Raw genomic sequence first — 14,400 nt, forward strand, 5'->3', positions numbered from 1 at the left:
AGTTCCCAAACGTTAATTGAGTGTTGTTAAAATAAAAGGTAATGTAACACAGTGGTGAGCATGCCGTTTCCAAACTACTTTGGCACGTGTTGCAGCAATGAAATTCTATGTTAATTATTATTTGCAAAAATATAATATAGTTTATGAGTTTGAACATCACATATCTTGTCTTTGTAGTGCATTCAATTGAATATGTGCTGAAAAGGATTTGCAAATCATTGTATTCCGTTTATATTTACATCAAACACAATTTCCCAACTCATATGGAAACGGGGTTTGCATTTCTTAAAGGTAGACTGAAGCTCAGTAATGTTTAAATCAAGACTGTAGCTAAATGTGTCCAGATGCAGGTTTGCAGTGTTTCCCTACCTCGTTTGGTTGTGGTGGAGAGTCCAGACCAAAAATCCTTTGCATATTCTGCCCCACAATCGTCTTACTCTTCTTCAAATACTCTTTCTCTTGCTGCGGGATGTCAAAATCCAGTCGTACTGCCAGGTGGTTGTCCAAACTAGAGATTTTCAAGGCAAAACAAAATGCCCACCATTTTGGATGCCAATATTGCATTTATGTTGCATATTGTTTTATAAATTGTATCTTTGTATGTACAACACATAAAAAAGTAGCATGTTTACCTTTCATGTGTCTCAACATTTAATTCCACTGTATCCTGTTAAAAAAAACAGGAGTCAACTTTTTTACAACAAGATTAAAACTTGTACATGATTGGATGATATTGTTGAAATAGTCACCATGATATGAAATTAATATATTAGTAAAAATATAAAAAATATTTTACTGTATGGGGATGGGTACTGAATTCAAAATTTTTATACCGGTATGCACCAACCAAAGTCCATTCGTACTAGCAGGTACCAATTCACATACAATCAAACGATACATTTGTTGCACATGACGTCACGTCTGGTTGCACTTGGCTGGCAAACAATCATATTTTTAGCTGACTGTCTGTAATTAATGTAATTTTCATTGCCAACAAAGAAAGAATCCCTGATACAAAGCATTCAAAAGTAAGACTACATTTAAAACAAATCTTTATTTTTGATTGATCCTTTTTTCCCTGCTCAGCACAGATAAACATTATCTATATACAAATCAATATATAAGATAAAATACTTCTTACGTGATCAATGACAAGTGACACTTGGCCAGCGTGTTCTGCAGGAAGTGCTTGAAGTCGAGTGGAACTTTCAATAGCGTTAAGAGCATCAGCAGACGACTGAAAGACATGTAAAAAAAAATATGCAGAATGTGATATCAAACATTTATTGGGTGTTGTTAAAAGAAAAGGTGATGTAACACAGTGGTGAACATGCCCTTTCCCAACTACTTTGGCACGTGTTGCAGCCATGAAATTCAAAGTTAATTACAGTATTATTTGAAAAAAAATTTTTTATGAGTTTGAACATCAAATATCTTGTCTTTGTAGTGCATTCAACTGAATATGGGTTGAAAAGGATCTGCAAATCATTGTATTCCGTTTATATTTACATCTAACACAATTTCCTAACTCATGTGGAAACGGGGTTTGTAATGAGTGTGCTCAATTGCACAATATTGCAGTCTAAAACAGCACATTGGTCAATATAAACACGTGGCCATATGATGACAGTGATCCTGATTAAACCTAATCACTTGTTCCTTCTCCCATTTCTGACCTTTCAAAATCGCCCAATACTTTTTCATTCTTTTATATAACTAATTAACTAGTAGGTGCGTGCATATTGATCAGAATATTGATAGTGTCGATACCAAATCGAGTATACTAGCGGGGTGGGGTCGATACTTTTTATTGTAGTTCCTCTTCTATACGTCCAGCAAATTACTCCATTTTTCTCACAGAGCTATGTATGGGGTGCAGAATGTAAAAGTTCAGTCACACTTTTCTCAGATTTAACTCACTTTTCTTAGATTTAGCTAGTTTTCATCACATTTAAGTTTAAACAAAATAGCAGATCTAAATGTTAAAGGGGATCTGCACTTCATCTGGAATTTTGCCTAGCGCCTATTGCAATCATTATGAAAGACATGATGGTGGATGGATTTTTAAAAATGCATTCTAAATAATAAATAAACGTAAATAAAAGGCCACTTACAGCAAAGTCAATAGGAGGGCCTCTATTCCGCCCACAAAATCAAATAAATAACCATTCAAAAACCACCAACAATACTCCATTTACATATCAACCAAATATTAGTGATATTGTTATTACAAGTGCTAACGCACAAAAAATTATTTGTAACAGCACCGTGATTACTACCGTGTGTCCCTATGTTTACATCATCAAGTAGTCTGCTGTTTCCTTGCTTCCTAGCTCCCTGTAAGATTATTCTAGGTCATAAATCATGCCTCTCACCTGGACAGAACAAGTCTTAATAGGTATTCCCACAAGTTGGTACACTTTGACCGCCATTTAGGACCCAAAACTGGCGAATGACACGAAAAAATGCTTGGTGTGTGTGTCACCCCCTCCCTCCATTCTTCATCTAAATGGGACTATATGAACATCCTAGCAGTCGGCATCCTAACGACAGCAGATATTGCACAGTAAGTGATGTTTTATCATATTTGTTGGCTCTCATAAAGTCTGCAGTGAGTAATAATCAGTAATGAAGTAAAAAAAAAAAAAAGCAAACATTTTGTTTTTTAAATTATTGCGCCAAAGATGCTTAAAATGAAGAAGATATGTAAAAGTTAAATTTTATTATAAATGTGCCCGTTACTACATTACATATATACTTACATAATGTATATAAAACCCTAATGGAGGTGTTTGGATGTTTTTTAAGGGTTTTGAAGGCAGAATAGAGCGGCTCCCATAGGCTCCATTGTAAGCAAACTTTTGTTCGCATTAATTTAATATTTAGAAATAAAATATAAATAAAATTCATCGTCATGTCTTTCCTAATTGTGAACATCAGACAAAATTCCCCAAAAATTGCACATCCCCTTTAAATCAAAACCTATATCTTAAATATAAATCTTAATGTTTAATGTAAACCCAAATGGCAAATCTAAATATGAGCGCTAACTGTTAAATCTATACCAAAATGTTAAATCTAAACCCAAATGTTAAATCCATCCAGCCATTTTCTACCGCTTATTCCCTTTGGGGTCGCGGGCGGCGCTGGTGCCTATCTCAGCTATCTTAAATCTAAATGTGAGCGCTAAATGTTAAATCCAAACGGAAATGTTAAATCTAAACCTAAATGATAAATCTAAAAGTAAAACTTAAATCTAAATCTAAATGTGAGCGCTCAATCTCTCGCCAAGTGTTTATAAGATGTCAATATTCCATCAATCTGACGCCTCTCAGCCGCAAAGCCGTACCCACATCTCTGCCTCTCAGTGCAGACACTCATGCACCTTTCTCACTGCAGAAGAAGGAAAAACCACTGATGCTTAATGACAAATAATGCCATTAAAGTTGCATAATTAAAAAACATTTTTGGTCCAAATGTGCATGGTGTGTTATTTAAAAACAATTAGACACTCAAACACATCTACGCCGCACTTCCACGTTTGACAATGAATGGAATTGCTTCTAAATCCACCGAGGCATGCAGTGTGCATGCATACACTTATATCTATTTGAATGTGTCCGTAATCATTTATTTGCGCTCTTACTTCATGATGGTGTCACATATGAACATTACAATGCTGTCACACGCTCGCTTTAGATCCATTCTAAACAATGGGCCCCATTCAGCAATATGTTCCTAACTTTTTTTGTTATCTTTCTTCTTAAGTGATTTCCTAAGAGGAGTCCATTCAAATTCATGACGTGTTCTTAAATGCCCAAATTGTCGCCACCTGCTGTTTTTAAGTTGCTGAATGCCAAATGGTTAGCGTGTGCGTGTCTATCATAATCTGCATATAAACATGCCCTTCTTTCCCCAATATGCATATGTAAACACCCTTAATTCCCCATATAAGGGCACAATTCCGTCGGAAAAGCTGAACATCAAACACACGGAGAAAACACTTGTTGTGATCCGGAAGCCGGATCACACATTTCTAGCATGTTTATGTCTTTTTTGTATTGTCCTATGTTTTGATCATGTTTTGGACTCTGCCGATCCCGTTGCTAACACTTCCTTGTTTTGTATTGTCACCATGGCAACCTAATTACGCCTCCTGCACGGACTCACTACACACACCTGTTTTGAATTATTTGTGTTGTATTTAAGACCACCTGCTACCTTAGTTCCTCCTGGTCGGTACGTTTGCGCTATGCAACAGTTACGTTGTTAATTAATTTTTGCATTCAGCCTGCTAATTCGTAGCTTACCCTCCGCGCGCTCGGCTCGCGCTTCTGTACCTGTGACTTTGAACTCTGCCTGTTGCTAGTCTTAGCATTTAGCTTTCCGTGCGTTGGCACACCTTTTATTTCCGTTTGTACAAGTGTCACTTTGGTTATTGATATTAAAACCTGCTCCTACCTCCATTCCTGCCTGCTCCTGTCCTTAGCATTGAGGGGTGAAACTCCTCGCACATCCACAATGCGTCCACAAAATAACAACACTAATAGATTACTGAAGATGAATTAGTATTATCTTGCGGGGGGAAATACATAATGTCAAAATGTAAGTTTAAGAAAGGGGGGTTTGCGTGGCGCAGTTGGGAGAGTGGCCCTGCCAGCAACCTGGTTCAATCCCGACCTTTCACCAACCTCGTTATGTCTGTTGTGTCCTTGAGCAAGACACTTCACCATTGCTCCTGATGGGTCGTGGTTAGGATCTTGCATGGCAGCTCCTGCCATCAGTGTGTGAATGGGTGTGTGAATGGGTGAATGTGGAAATAGTGTCAAAGCGCTCTGAGCACCTTGAAGGTAGAAAAGCGCTGTACAAGTATAACCCATTTATCATTTACCATTTGCTGAGGTAGCCTAAAGCGTTCTAATAAATATTCATCACTTTGGGCAAATAGGTCTACATGGTCGTGAAATATACGCTCCCTCCCTAGGGGAGGATCTTGTGGCATCTTGCAGTAGCAGCAAAAGCATTGCCATTGTGTGAGTTGAGTCTTTTAAAGAGTCACCAATCACTAAATCAACGGCCCAGAAATTGATGATTGTGAGTGTGAGTGTGTGTGTGTGTGTGTGTGTGTGCATGCGTTCATCCGTGCACGCATACGGTATTTTGAAATGTCTATATCAAGGGTCACCAACGCGGTGCCCGCGGGCACCAGGTAGCCCGTAAGGACCAGATGAGTCGCCCTCTGGCCTGTTCTAAAAATAGCCCAAATAGCAGCACTTACAAGTGAGCTGCCTCTATTTTTCAAATTGTATTTATTTACTAGCAAGCTGGTCTCGCTTTGCTTGACATTTTTAATTCTAAGAGAGAAAAAACTCAAAAAGAATTTGAAAATCCAAGAAAATATTTTGAAGACTTGGTCTTCACTTGTTTAAATAAATTCATTTATTTTTTTTACTTTGCTTCTTACAACTTTCAGAGAGACAATTTTAGAAAAAAAATACAACCTTAAAAATGATTTTGGGATTTTTAAACACATGTACCTTTTTACCTTTTAAATTCCTTCCTCTTCTTTCCTGACAAATTAAATCAATGTTCAAGTAAAAATTTTTTAAATGATTGTAAAGAATAATAAATGCATTTTAATTTAATTCTTCATTTTAGCTTCTGTTTTTTCAACGAAGAATATTTGTGAAATATTTCTTCAAAATTATTATGGTTAAAATAAAAATAAACATAAAATTCTGGTAAATCTAGAAAATCCGTAGAATCAAATTTATATCTTATTTCAAAGCTTAAAATTTTTGTTCTGGAAAATCTAGAAGAAATAATGATTTGTCTTTGTTAGAAATATAGTTTGGTCCAATTTGTTATATATTCTAACAAAGTGCAGATTGGATTTTAACCTATTTAAAACATGTCATCAAAATTCGAAAATTAATCTTAATCAGGAAAAATTACTAATGATGTTCCATAAATTATTTTTTAAATTTTTTCAAAAAGATTCCAATTAGCTAATTTTTCTCTTCTTTTTTTCAGGTGAAGTTTGAATTTTAAAGAGTCGAAATTGAAGATAAACTATGTTTCAAAATTAAATTTTCATTTTTGTCCTGTTTTCTCCTCTTTTAAACCGTTCAATTAAGTGTTTTTTTTCATCACTTATTCTCTACAAAAAACATTCCGTAAAAGAAAAAAAAATGTACGACGGAATGACAGACGGAAATACCCATTTTTGTAATATACTGTATATATATAGATTTATTTCTTAAAGGTAAATTGAGCAAATTGGCTATTTCTGGCAATTTATTTAAGTGTGTATCAAACTGGTAGCCCTTCGCATTAATCAGTACCCAAAAAGTAGCTCTTGGTTTCAAAAAGGTTGGTGACCCGTGGTCTATATTTAAGGGCGGCATAGCTCGGTTGGTAGAGCGGCCGTGCCAGCAACTTGAGGGTTGCAGGTTCGATTCCCGCTTCCGCCATCCTAGTCACTGCCGTTGTGTCCTTGGACAAGACACTTTACCCACCTGCTCCCAGTGCCACCCACACTGGTTTAAATGTAAAAATTAGATATTGGGTTTCACTATGTAAAGCGCTTTGAGTCACTAGAGAAAAGCGCTATATAAATATAATTCACTTCACTATATAATGCTCATTTTGTCTGTCTGTCTTATCTAAATACAGATCTATGTAGGTAACTTCTTAACCTTGTTGGAGGTACCGAACCCCACCAGTTTCATATGCACATTCACCGAATCCTTCTTTAGTGAAAAATAAGTTGTTTTTTTATTGTTGTTTTTAAAAAAAATAAGACGTTATGTTTTTTTTACTAGTGCACAAAATGAACCATGCATGAACATCACCTTGTTCGAAGAACAAAACCAACACAGTTCATGAACTCACAACAAATTACACACTTGCAAATCAGATGGAAAATTACAGGGAACATTGTTTGGGAGTATCCATAATACTTAGACTTCCTTTTTATTGTCATTCAAATTTAAACTTTGCAGTACAGATACACCGATAGGGAGAAATTTTTGTTTACACGATTGATTGATTGATTGATTGATTGATTGAGACTTTTATTAGTAGATTGCACAGTACAGTACATATTCCGTACAACTGACCACTAAATGGTAACACCCGAATAAGTTTTTCTACTTTTTTAATTAAGTCGGGGTCCACATTAATTAATTTATGAGCCTGGTGTGTATTGACCGCTGCGGCGGAGGCTCTGCCGAACCCCTGAGGCCGACTCACCGAACCCCGAGGGTTCGATCGAACCCAGGTTAAGAACCACTGATCTAAGGTATTAATGTAACATAAGTCAATAGAAGTAAGGGAACTTGTCAGACTTAAGAACAAATAGGGCACCGTAAGAGTGCTCTGGAGCACTACGAACCCTTAAGTTGCTGGCATGGCTAGTCTACCAACCAAGCTTTACCACCCAGTTGTGTGTAGTTAGAAAGTAGCAAGGTATCCATGGCAGCCGGTCACCCAGGATGTGGGTTCAGACCAGTGATGTCATTGTGGTTTGTGCAACCCTTTGAGGCACGTGTGATTAAACTATTAGTATTGGTATTAGTATCTGTGACACTAGCCCAGCAGGCACAAGACATTGTATTTGTAAAATGAGACAACGTTGATGTCCAACATTGGATCCACGTTTTTGGTCGGGAAATGACCATATTTTAATCGTCAAATCAACGTCAGAGGTCAAGAAAGTGTTGTTTCAACGTTATGTTTGAGTTGCTCAACAGCAGGACCTAATTCGACAAGTTCTCCACCTTGTGCCTGCTGGGAGTACTGCAATTACCTGGTACCAAAATTCTCAGTATATAGGATAGTGCAGTTATGCCATATAATAGAGGACATATGTCCACACCCAAATAAAATAACTCACTGCCACTCCAAGTTCTGTGTCCAAGTCTCTGTTGATGTAGAAACGGAGCTTGGACATTTCCTTTGCTAACAAGCTCTGATGTCCAGGATGTGCTCCCTTTAGCGTCAACGCTTTGCCCAGAAAATCTATCCAACACATGAAGAATTGTTATTTGGACGGATTTGAAGGAAGACAGGAGGTTTAATACATAACTTTAAAAGTACTTGCAGTATTATCATTTAGAGCAGGGGTCTCAAACCCAATTTACCTGGGGGCCACTGGATGCAGAAACTGGGTGAGGCTGGGCCGCAAGAAAAGATTTCTTACAAAAATCTATAATGCATTTTTTAATAAATTCACCTTCTTTGAATGGCTTTCCCGCCCTAGCAACATACTTGCCAACTCTCGCGATCTTTCCGGGAAACACCCGAATATTAGTGCCCCTCCCGACAATCTCCCAAGGGATTTATTCTCCCAGTTTTCACCTCGACAACAATATTAAGGGCGTGCCATGATGGTGCTATCTTTAGCGTCCTCTACGACCTGTCGTCTCGTCTGCTTTCCCACCATACAAACAGTGTGCCGGCCCAGTCACACATTGCATGAGGCTTCTGCAGAACAACAGAAGTGACTGCAAGAGATTATTGATCAACAGCCATACAGGTCACACTGAGGGTGGCCGTATACACAACTTTATCACTGTTACAATTATGCGCCACACTGTGAACCCACACCAAACAAAATTGACAAACACATTTTGGGAGGACATCCGCAACGTAACACAACATAAACACAACAGAACAAATACCCAGAATACAATGCAGCCCTGACTCTTCCGGGCTACAATAGGGGGCGGGGGGGGGGGGGGTGTATTGTATTGTATGGCTGCATGAGATTGTGGGTTTTGGTTCTGTTGTGTTTATGTTGTGTTACGGTGCGGATGTTCTCCCAAAATGTGTTTGTCAATCTTGTTTGGTGTGGGTTCACAGTGTGGCGCATATTTGTAAGAGTGATAAAGTTGTTTATACAGCCACCCTCAGTATGAACTGTATGGCTGTTGATCAAGTATGTCTTGCAGTCACTTTTGTGGGTCTGCAGAAGCCTCATGCAATATGTGGCAGAGCTGGCACGCTGTTTGTTCAGGTAGTAAAGGACGCTAAAGGCAATGCCTCCTTAGTATTGTTGTTTGGGTGAAATTCTGGAGAATGATTATCAATGGAGGAGCACTGAAAGGTGGGAGTCTCCCGGAAACATCGAGGGTATGCAAGTATGACGCTGTATAGCGCCATTCATATAAAACTCGCGGGCCGCACCAACATTAAATTTTCATATTAAGGTGCGGGCCGCAAAATAACGTCTCGCGGGCTGCATGTTTGAGACCCCTGTTTTAGAGAGTATACATTATGATTAGTATTTCAAATTAATTTCAAGACATTATATTTCTTACATACTTTCAATGTTTTTCAGGATGTCCCAAAAGAATAGACACATTTGGCCCTATTCTCTCGTTTACGCTTAAGTGTTTTTTTACGCCCTTATTCGTATTCTCCCATCCAGACTGCAGACACGCCCACCCTGCATAAATCAGGCAAAAGTGGGTACGTTTGAAATGAAGGTTGGCTCGCTACGAATCAGGCGGGCTTTGCCGTGAAGTTTTCTCTTCGATCATGTAAAAATTGTAAGAGTGGAGTTTTACTAACACTTGTGAATGTCATTGAAATCCATGAAAAAGATCACACTTTAAAATTTTAAAAAGCTGTATCCATCCAAGTAGTGCTTTTCACGTGACTGTGTATCGCCATAGTGAGACAGTATGTTTATGCATGCTACAAAAGCTCCTTGTTCTTGTTATTATAACCATGCTGATGTTGTTCGTGATGTTAAGAGTTGCATTTAGCAGTGTTAATTTTGACAGCAAAATTTGATTTCGTTTTAGTCATAGTCTTTTGACTAAAATGTAATTTAGTTTTAGTCATATTTTAGTTGTATAAATTGTTTTAGTTTTAGTCTAGTTTTAGTTGACGAAATATAAGATTATAGTCGACGAAAACTACAGTAGATTTAGTCGACTAAAGGGTAATATGTAAACTTTCCCTTCAATTTCTGAAAGTCAAAGCAAAACAGCGGAAAAATCACCGATACAAGTCGTATTTTGATGAAAATCATGTCTCAAATTTAGTATTTCACGAGTAAGCCGTGTAATAAACAGGATAACGTCGAGTGAGTTGTATGTTGTGGAAAATGCTTACCTGTGTGTGGATTTCGGGGTGATTCGACTGTAAATGTCGCTTCAAGTTTGTTGTGTTTTTCCCCGTAATCCTCGCGTTGCATTTCTTACACTGCGTCTTGTTATCTTTGACGTCAAATATAACATTTCCCCATATGTCCTCTCTCCTCTTCCTCCCCGGCGTTGACATGTTGTCTTCTGCAGCGCATTCCCGGGTCAGTCTCAAACGCAAACTACGTTTACGTAACTTCCTTACCACGTCGCTCTGATTAGTTTTCTTCCTCAACTCCTCCAGCCTTTTCCTAACGAAATGAGTTCCGATTGGATCTCGTCTCTGGCAGACATTTTCGTCTCGTTTTTATTCGTTGACGAATATGTCAATACACCTCGTCATCGTCTTAGTCCACGTAAATTATTTTGTATTTAGTTATTGTCTCGTTTTAGTCAGAAAAAAAAGGTCGTTGACGATAACTATGACGAACATTTTTCGTCAGCAAAATTAACACTGGTGTTTAGAAGAAATTATTGTGTAACTGTGATGCATCAGAGAGGCTTGGCAGCTGTGTTAGTGTTTGTGCTTGCGCAGGGGAGCGTGACACTGTTAAAGTTAAAGTACCAATGATTGTCACACACACACTAGGTGTGGTGAAATTATTCTCTGCATTTGACCCATCACCCATAATCACCCCCTGGGAGGCGATGGAAGCCGTGGGCAGCAGCGGTGGCCACGCCCAGGAATAATTTTTTGTGATTTAACCCCCAATTCCAACCCATAATGCTGAGTGTCAAACAGGGAGGTAATGCGTCCCATTTTTATAGTCTTTGGTATGACTCGGTCTCAGGGCGGTTGATGTTAACTGTCAAGAAAATCAATGAAATGAATTTATGGACGGCTACATAATACATGTATTTTCTATTAAACATGACATATGTGGCCAGAAATGGTACTGCAATCATGGTCAAAATTCTGTAGTGTCCTCCCACTCTCCATGACAGAGGTTGCCGGATCCACGGCCGAATCCAAATCCTACTGCAAGGAACTTCAAATGGCAATCAACGCGTCCTACGCTGTAGGTCCCTCTTGTTCATGCTTCTTGCAAGATGGTTTACTAAGTATTTACGGAAAGTTTTACTAATGTCGATTAGCCAAATGTATTTGGAAAGTTATGCAGCAATATTTTCGTCGGGAGTCGGGACAGATTGTGGCATTACCCTGCAAAAATGCCTAGTTGGAGCGTACAGACCACCATCGAAATAATTATATCCATTTCCCACCGCGTATTCCCTTTGGGTACGCGGGGGGCGCTGGAGCCTATCTCAGCTACAATTGGGCGGAAGGCGGTGTATACCCTGGACAAGTTGCCACCTCGTCACAGGGCCAACACAGACAGACAGAGATCATTCACACACTATGGCCAATTTAGTGTTGCCAATCAACCTATCTAAAATATATAATATTACATAAGCCTACTTTGATGGCAAGCCAGGGCCACCAGTAAAATTACCGCCACAATTTGTTCAGGATAACTCCATATTGCATCCAACCTGACGAACTGAATTCTCTTCCATTGTACGCACGTCACAATCTGTCAGTGCAGAGTGCAGTTTTATGAGCCAAACCACGTTACGCAAAAGCCGTGATACGTATAAATCATATTGCCTACTGTCATGTCAATACACAAAGTAGAAAATCATGACATGTAATGCATTGTAGTGTAATATCTGTGATATTTGTATTGGTGTACTGTGTCTTTAAGAGTGTGGTGAATGCGCATGCGCGGGTGAGTGGCGGAAAAGTGTCAGTGTGTGTGAGCGTGAGTTGTGGCTAACAGCAGCTCGTGTATGTGTGTGCATTATTTTTGGTACTACAAGAAGTTACCGCTTGTTAATAAAGCGATTGAACGGCGCATCCTCGTCTGTGTGACTCCTTCACCACCGCGGGCATTACATTGGTGTCAGAAGTTTTTCGGTTTGAACCCGCTGCCTATGGATAGAGGATGTTCGCCGACCTCAGCGCTCGAGTGAAGGTAGAGAAAGGAACTGGAGAGTGTGCGATTGACATGCCGGACGCATCCTGCGTCGAGCACGGACGCCATAAAGCCGGCGTTTCGCGCCACATGGACAACAGTGTCCCCATGACGGAGCGGCGTCATGACGCAGGAGCGCATGCGCCGCCGCCGAATGTAAACAAACATGGCGGCGCCCATGAGCTTGTGTGTGAAGCATTGAGAACACTGAAGTTTTCAGGGAAAGGAAGCTGGGAGGCTTATAAAATCCAGTTTGAGCTTGTGGCTAATAAAGCAGGCTGGACTGAGGAGGTGAGAGCAATACAGTTGGCTTTGTCACTGACTGAAGAAGCTGCGTCCTGTTTGCTCCTGCTGAACCCGGGAGAAAGACTTGATTACAGTGCGCTGGTTGCTGCGCTGCAAAGGCGTTTTGGAGAGTTTGACTTGAGAGACTCTTTGCGCTGTGAGTTCAAGCACCGTGACAGGCTGCCCGGTGAGTCGCTTCGGTGCCTTGCTCATGGGATCGAGAGTCTGGGTCGGCGTGCGTATATCGGAATGCCGGACGCAATCCAAAATGAACTGATACGTGATCAATTCATCCAAGCTCTCAAACCGGATGAATTGCGCTTGCGCGTCCAGCTTGCCCACCCTACTGCCCTGGCAGATGCACTTGAACTCGCCATGGAGAGTGAGATCGCCACTGGGGCGGCACCTGAGACATCTTTCCGCCCAGTTTCGGCTGCGTCATTTACGCAGGGTGCAGAGCAAAGACCGGCGTGGGTGGAGGAACTTGTATGTGCGCTACAGACCCGCTCAACCCAGTATGAGGAAAAGAAGGACAGACGAACGTCCACCGCTGTCTGCTGGGGGTGTGGACAACTTGGCCACCTGCTGCGGCGCTGTCCAAACAGGAAGGGCCAGCAGGGAAACGGGAGAGGGTCCGTGTAGCCCGGACGACACGGACCCCTTTAGCCAGTTACCGGGAGCACCAGCCCTCAAGTGATGAGACTGTTGTGACTGTGGGCTGGACAGAAGTGGGGGACCCATGTCATGTGTGCGTGCAGATTGGGAATGTAGCCTGCACAGCCCTGGTGGATACTGGATCTTCAGCCACAATTGTGAGACCGGACGTTGTTCCAGCTGGAACCGTTGTAGAACCAAGTCTCACCAGATTAAAGACAGTGACTGGAGAAGTTGCCCAGATGAAAGGCAAAGCAACTTTTATGTTCATAATCGGAGGCTTGTCAGCAACATTTTCCGCTTGGGTGGCGGATGTGAGCGACTCATGTATACTTGGTCGAGACTTTTTAAAAGCCACGAGGTGTGTTATAGACATGGGGTCTACTGTGCTCATTCTGCCAAGTGGCCAGCGAGTAAAGCTGACCGCTCCTACTGAACGAACTGTGGCTGTGTCCGTCAACACCGCAGTCGCCAGTCCGACAACCTGGGAAGGGACTGTCAGGCCCTCCATAGAGAGAGAGGAGGCAATAGGGGAGCTCGCAGCCAAGAGGACATCACCCACCACGCAGCAGCCATTGGTAATGGGGGCAGAGTCCGCTCGCCCTGAAGAATCAAGCCCAAAGCGGGAAGCGGCGTCATCCAGGCCACTCCCAACAGCAGCGCGTAACCAACAACAGCAAGGGGAGGACCGGACGGTAGCGGTCCGCTTCATCTGGGAAAAGAACTGCGTCGGCCTCGAAGGAGAGCAGCGCGAGCGACTGTGGCATGTACTGTGGGACTTTAAGGACATTTTCGCCCTCAATGAAAATGAGGTGGGTCTCACCCATCTGGTCGAACACCACATCGACACTGGGGATGCGCGGCCAGTCAGGGTGCGCCCCCGTCGCCTCCCCATGATCAGGCAGGAAGCAGCTGATAGGGAGGTCCACGCCATGCTAGAGGCGGGGATCATAGAACCCTCTGACAGTCCGTGGGCGTCTGGCGTGGTCATGGTTCCCAGGAAGAACAGCACAAGGCCGCGGTTCTGTGTTGACTACAGGCCGCTGAATAAGGTGACAAAAAAAGATTGTTACCCACTCCCGCGAGTCGATGAGACGTTGGACCTGGTGGCAGGGTCCTCATGGTTCTCGACCTGCGCAGTGGGTACTGGCAGGTCCCACTCACCCCTGAGTCACGGCAGAAGACAGCGTTCTGCACCACCAGGGGCCACTGGCAATTCAAGGTCATGAGCTTTGGACTCTGCAACGCACCAGGGACATTTGAGCGACTGATGGACACAGTGCTCGCTAACATCCCCAGGCAAGAGTGCTTGGTCTATTTGGACGATGTCC

The 14,400-nt window shown here is 41.6% G+C and overlaps 1 protein-coding gene across 1 annotated transcript in view; it reads right to left on the bottom strand.

Annotated features, from left to right (window-relative positions):
* LOC133558721 (cytosolic phospholipase A2 beta-like) overlaps window positions 1-14,400 on the bottom strand; it is a 90,130-nt gene that overhangs the window by 31,537 nt on the left and 44,193 nt on the right. The window contains 4 exon segments of the mRNA XM_061909873.1: window positions 370-508; window positions 633-667; window positions 1,142-1,237; window positions 7,898-8,022. Coding sequence (XP_061765857.1) covers window positions 370-508; window positions 633-667; window positions 1,142-1,237; window positions 7,898-8,022 — 395 coding nt within the window.

Source organism: Nerophis ophidion, linkage group LG09, assembly GCF_033978795.1.
Source record: "Nerophis ophidion isolate RoL-2023_Sa linkage group LG09, RoL_Noph_v1.0, whole genome shotgun sequence".
Lineage (NCBI taxonomy): Eukaryota > Metazoa > Chordata > Actinopteri > Syngnathiformes > Syngnathidae > Nerophis > Nerophis ophidion.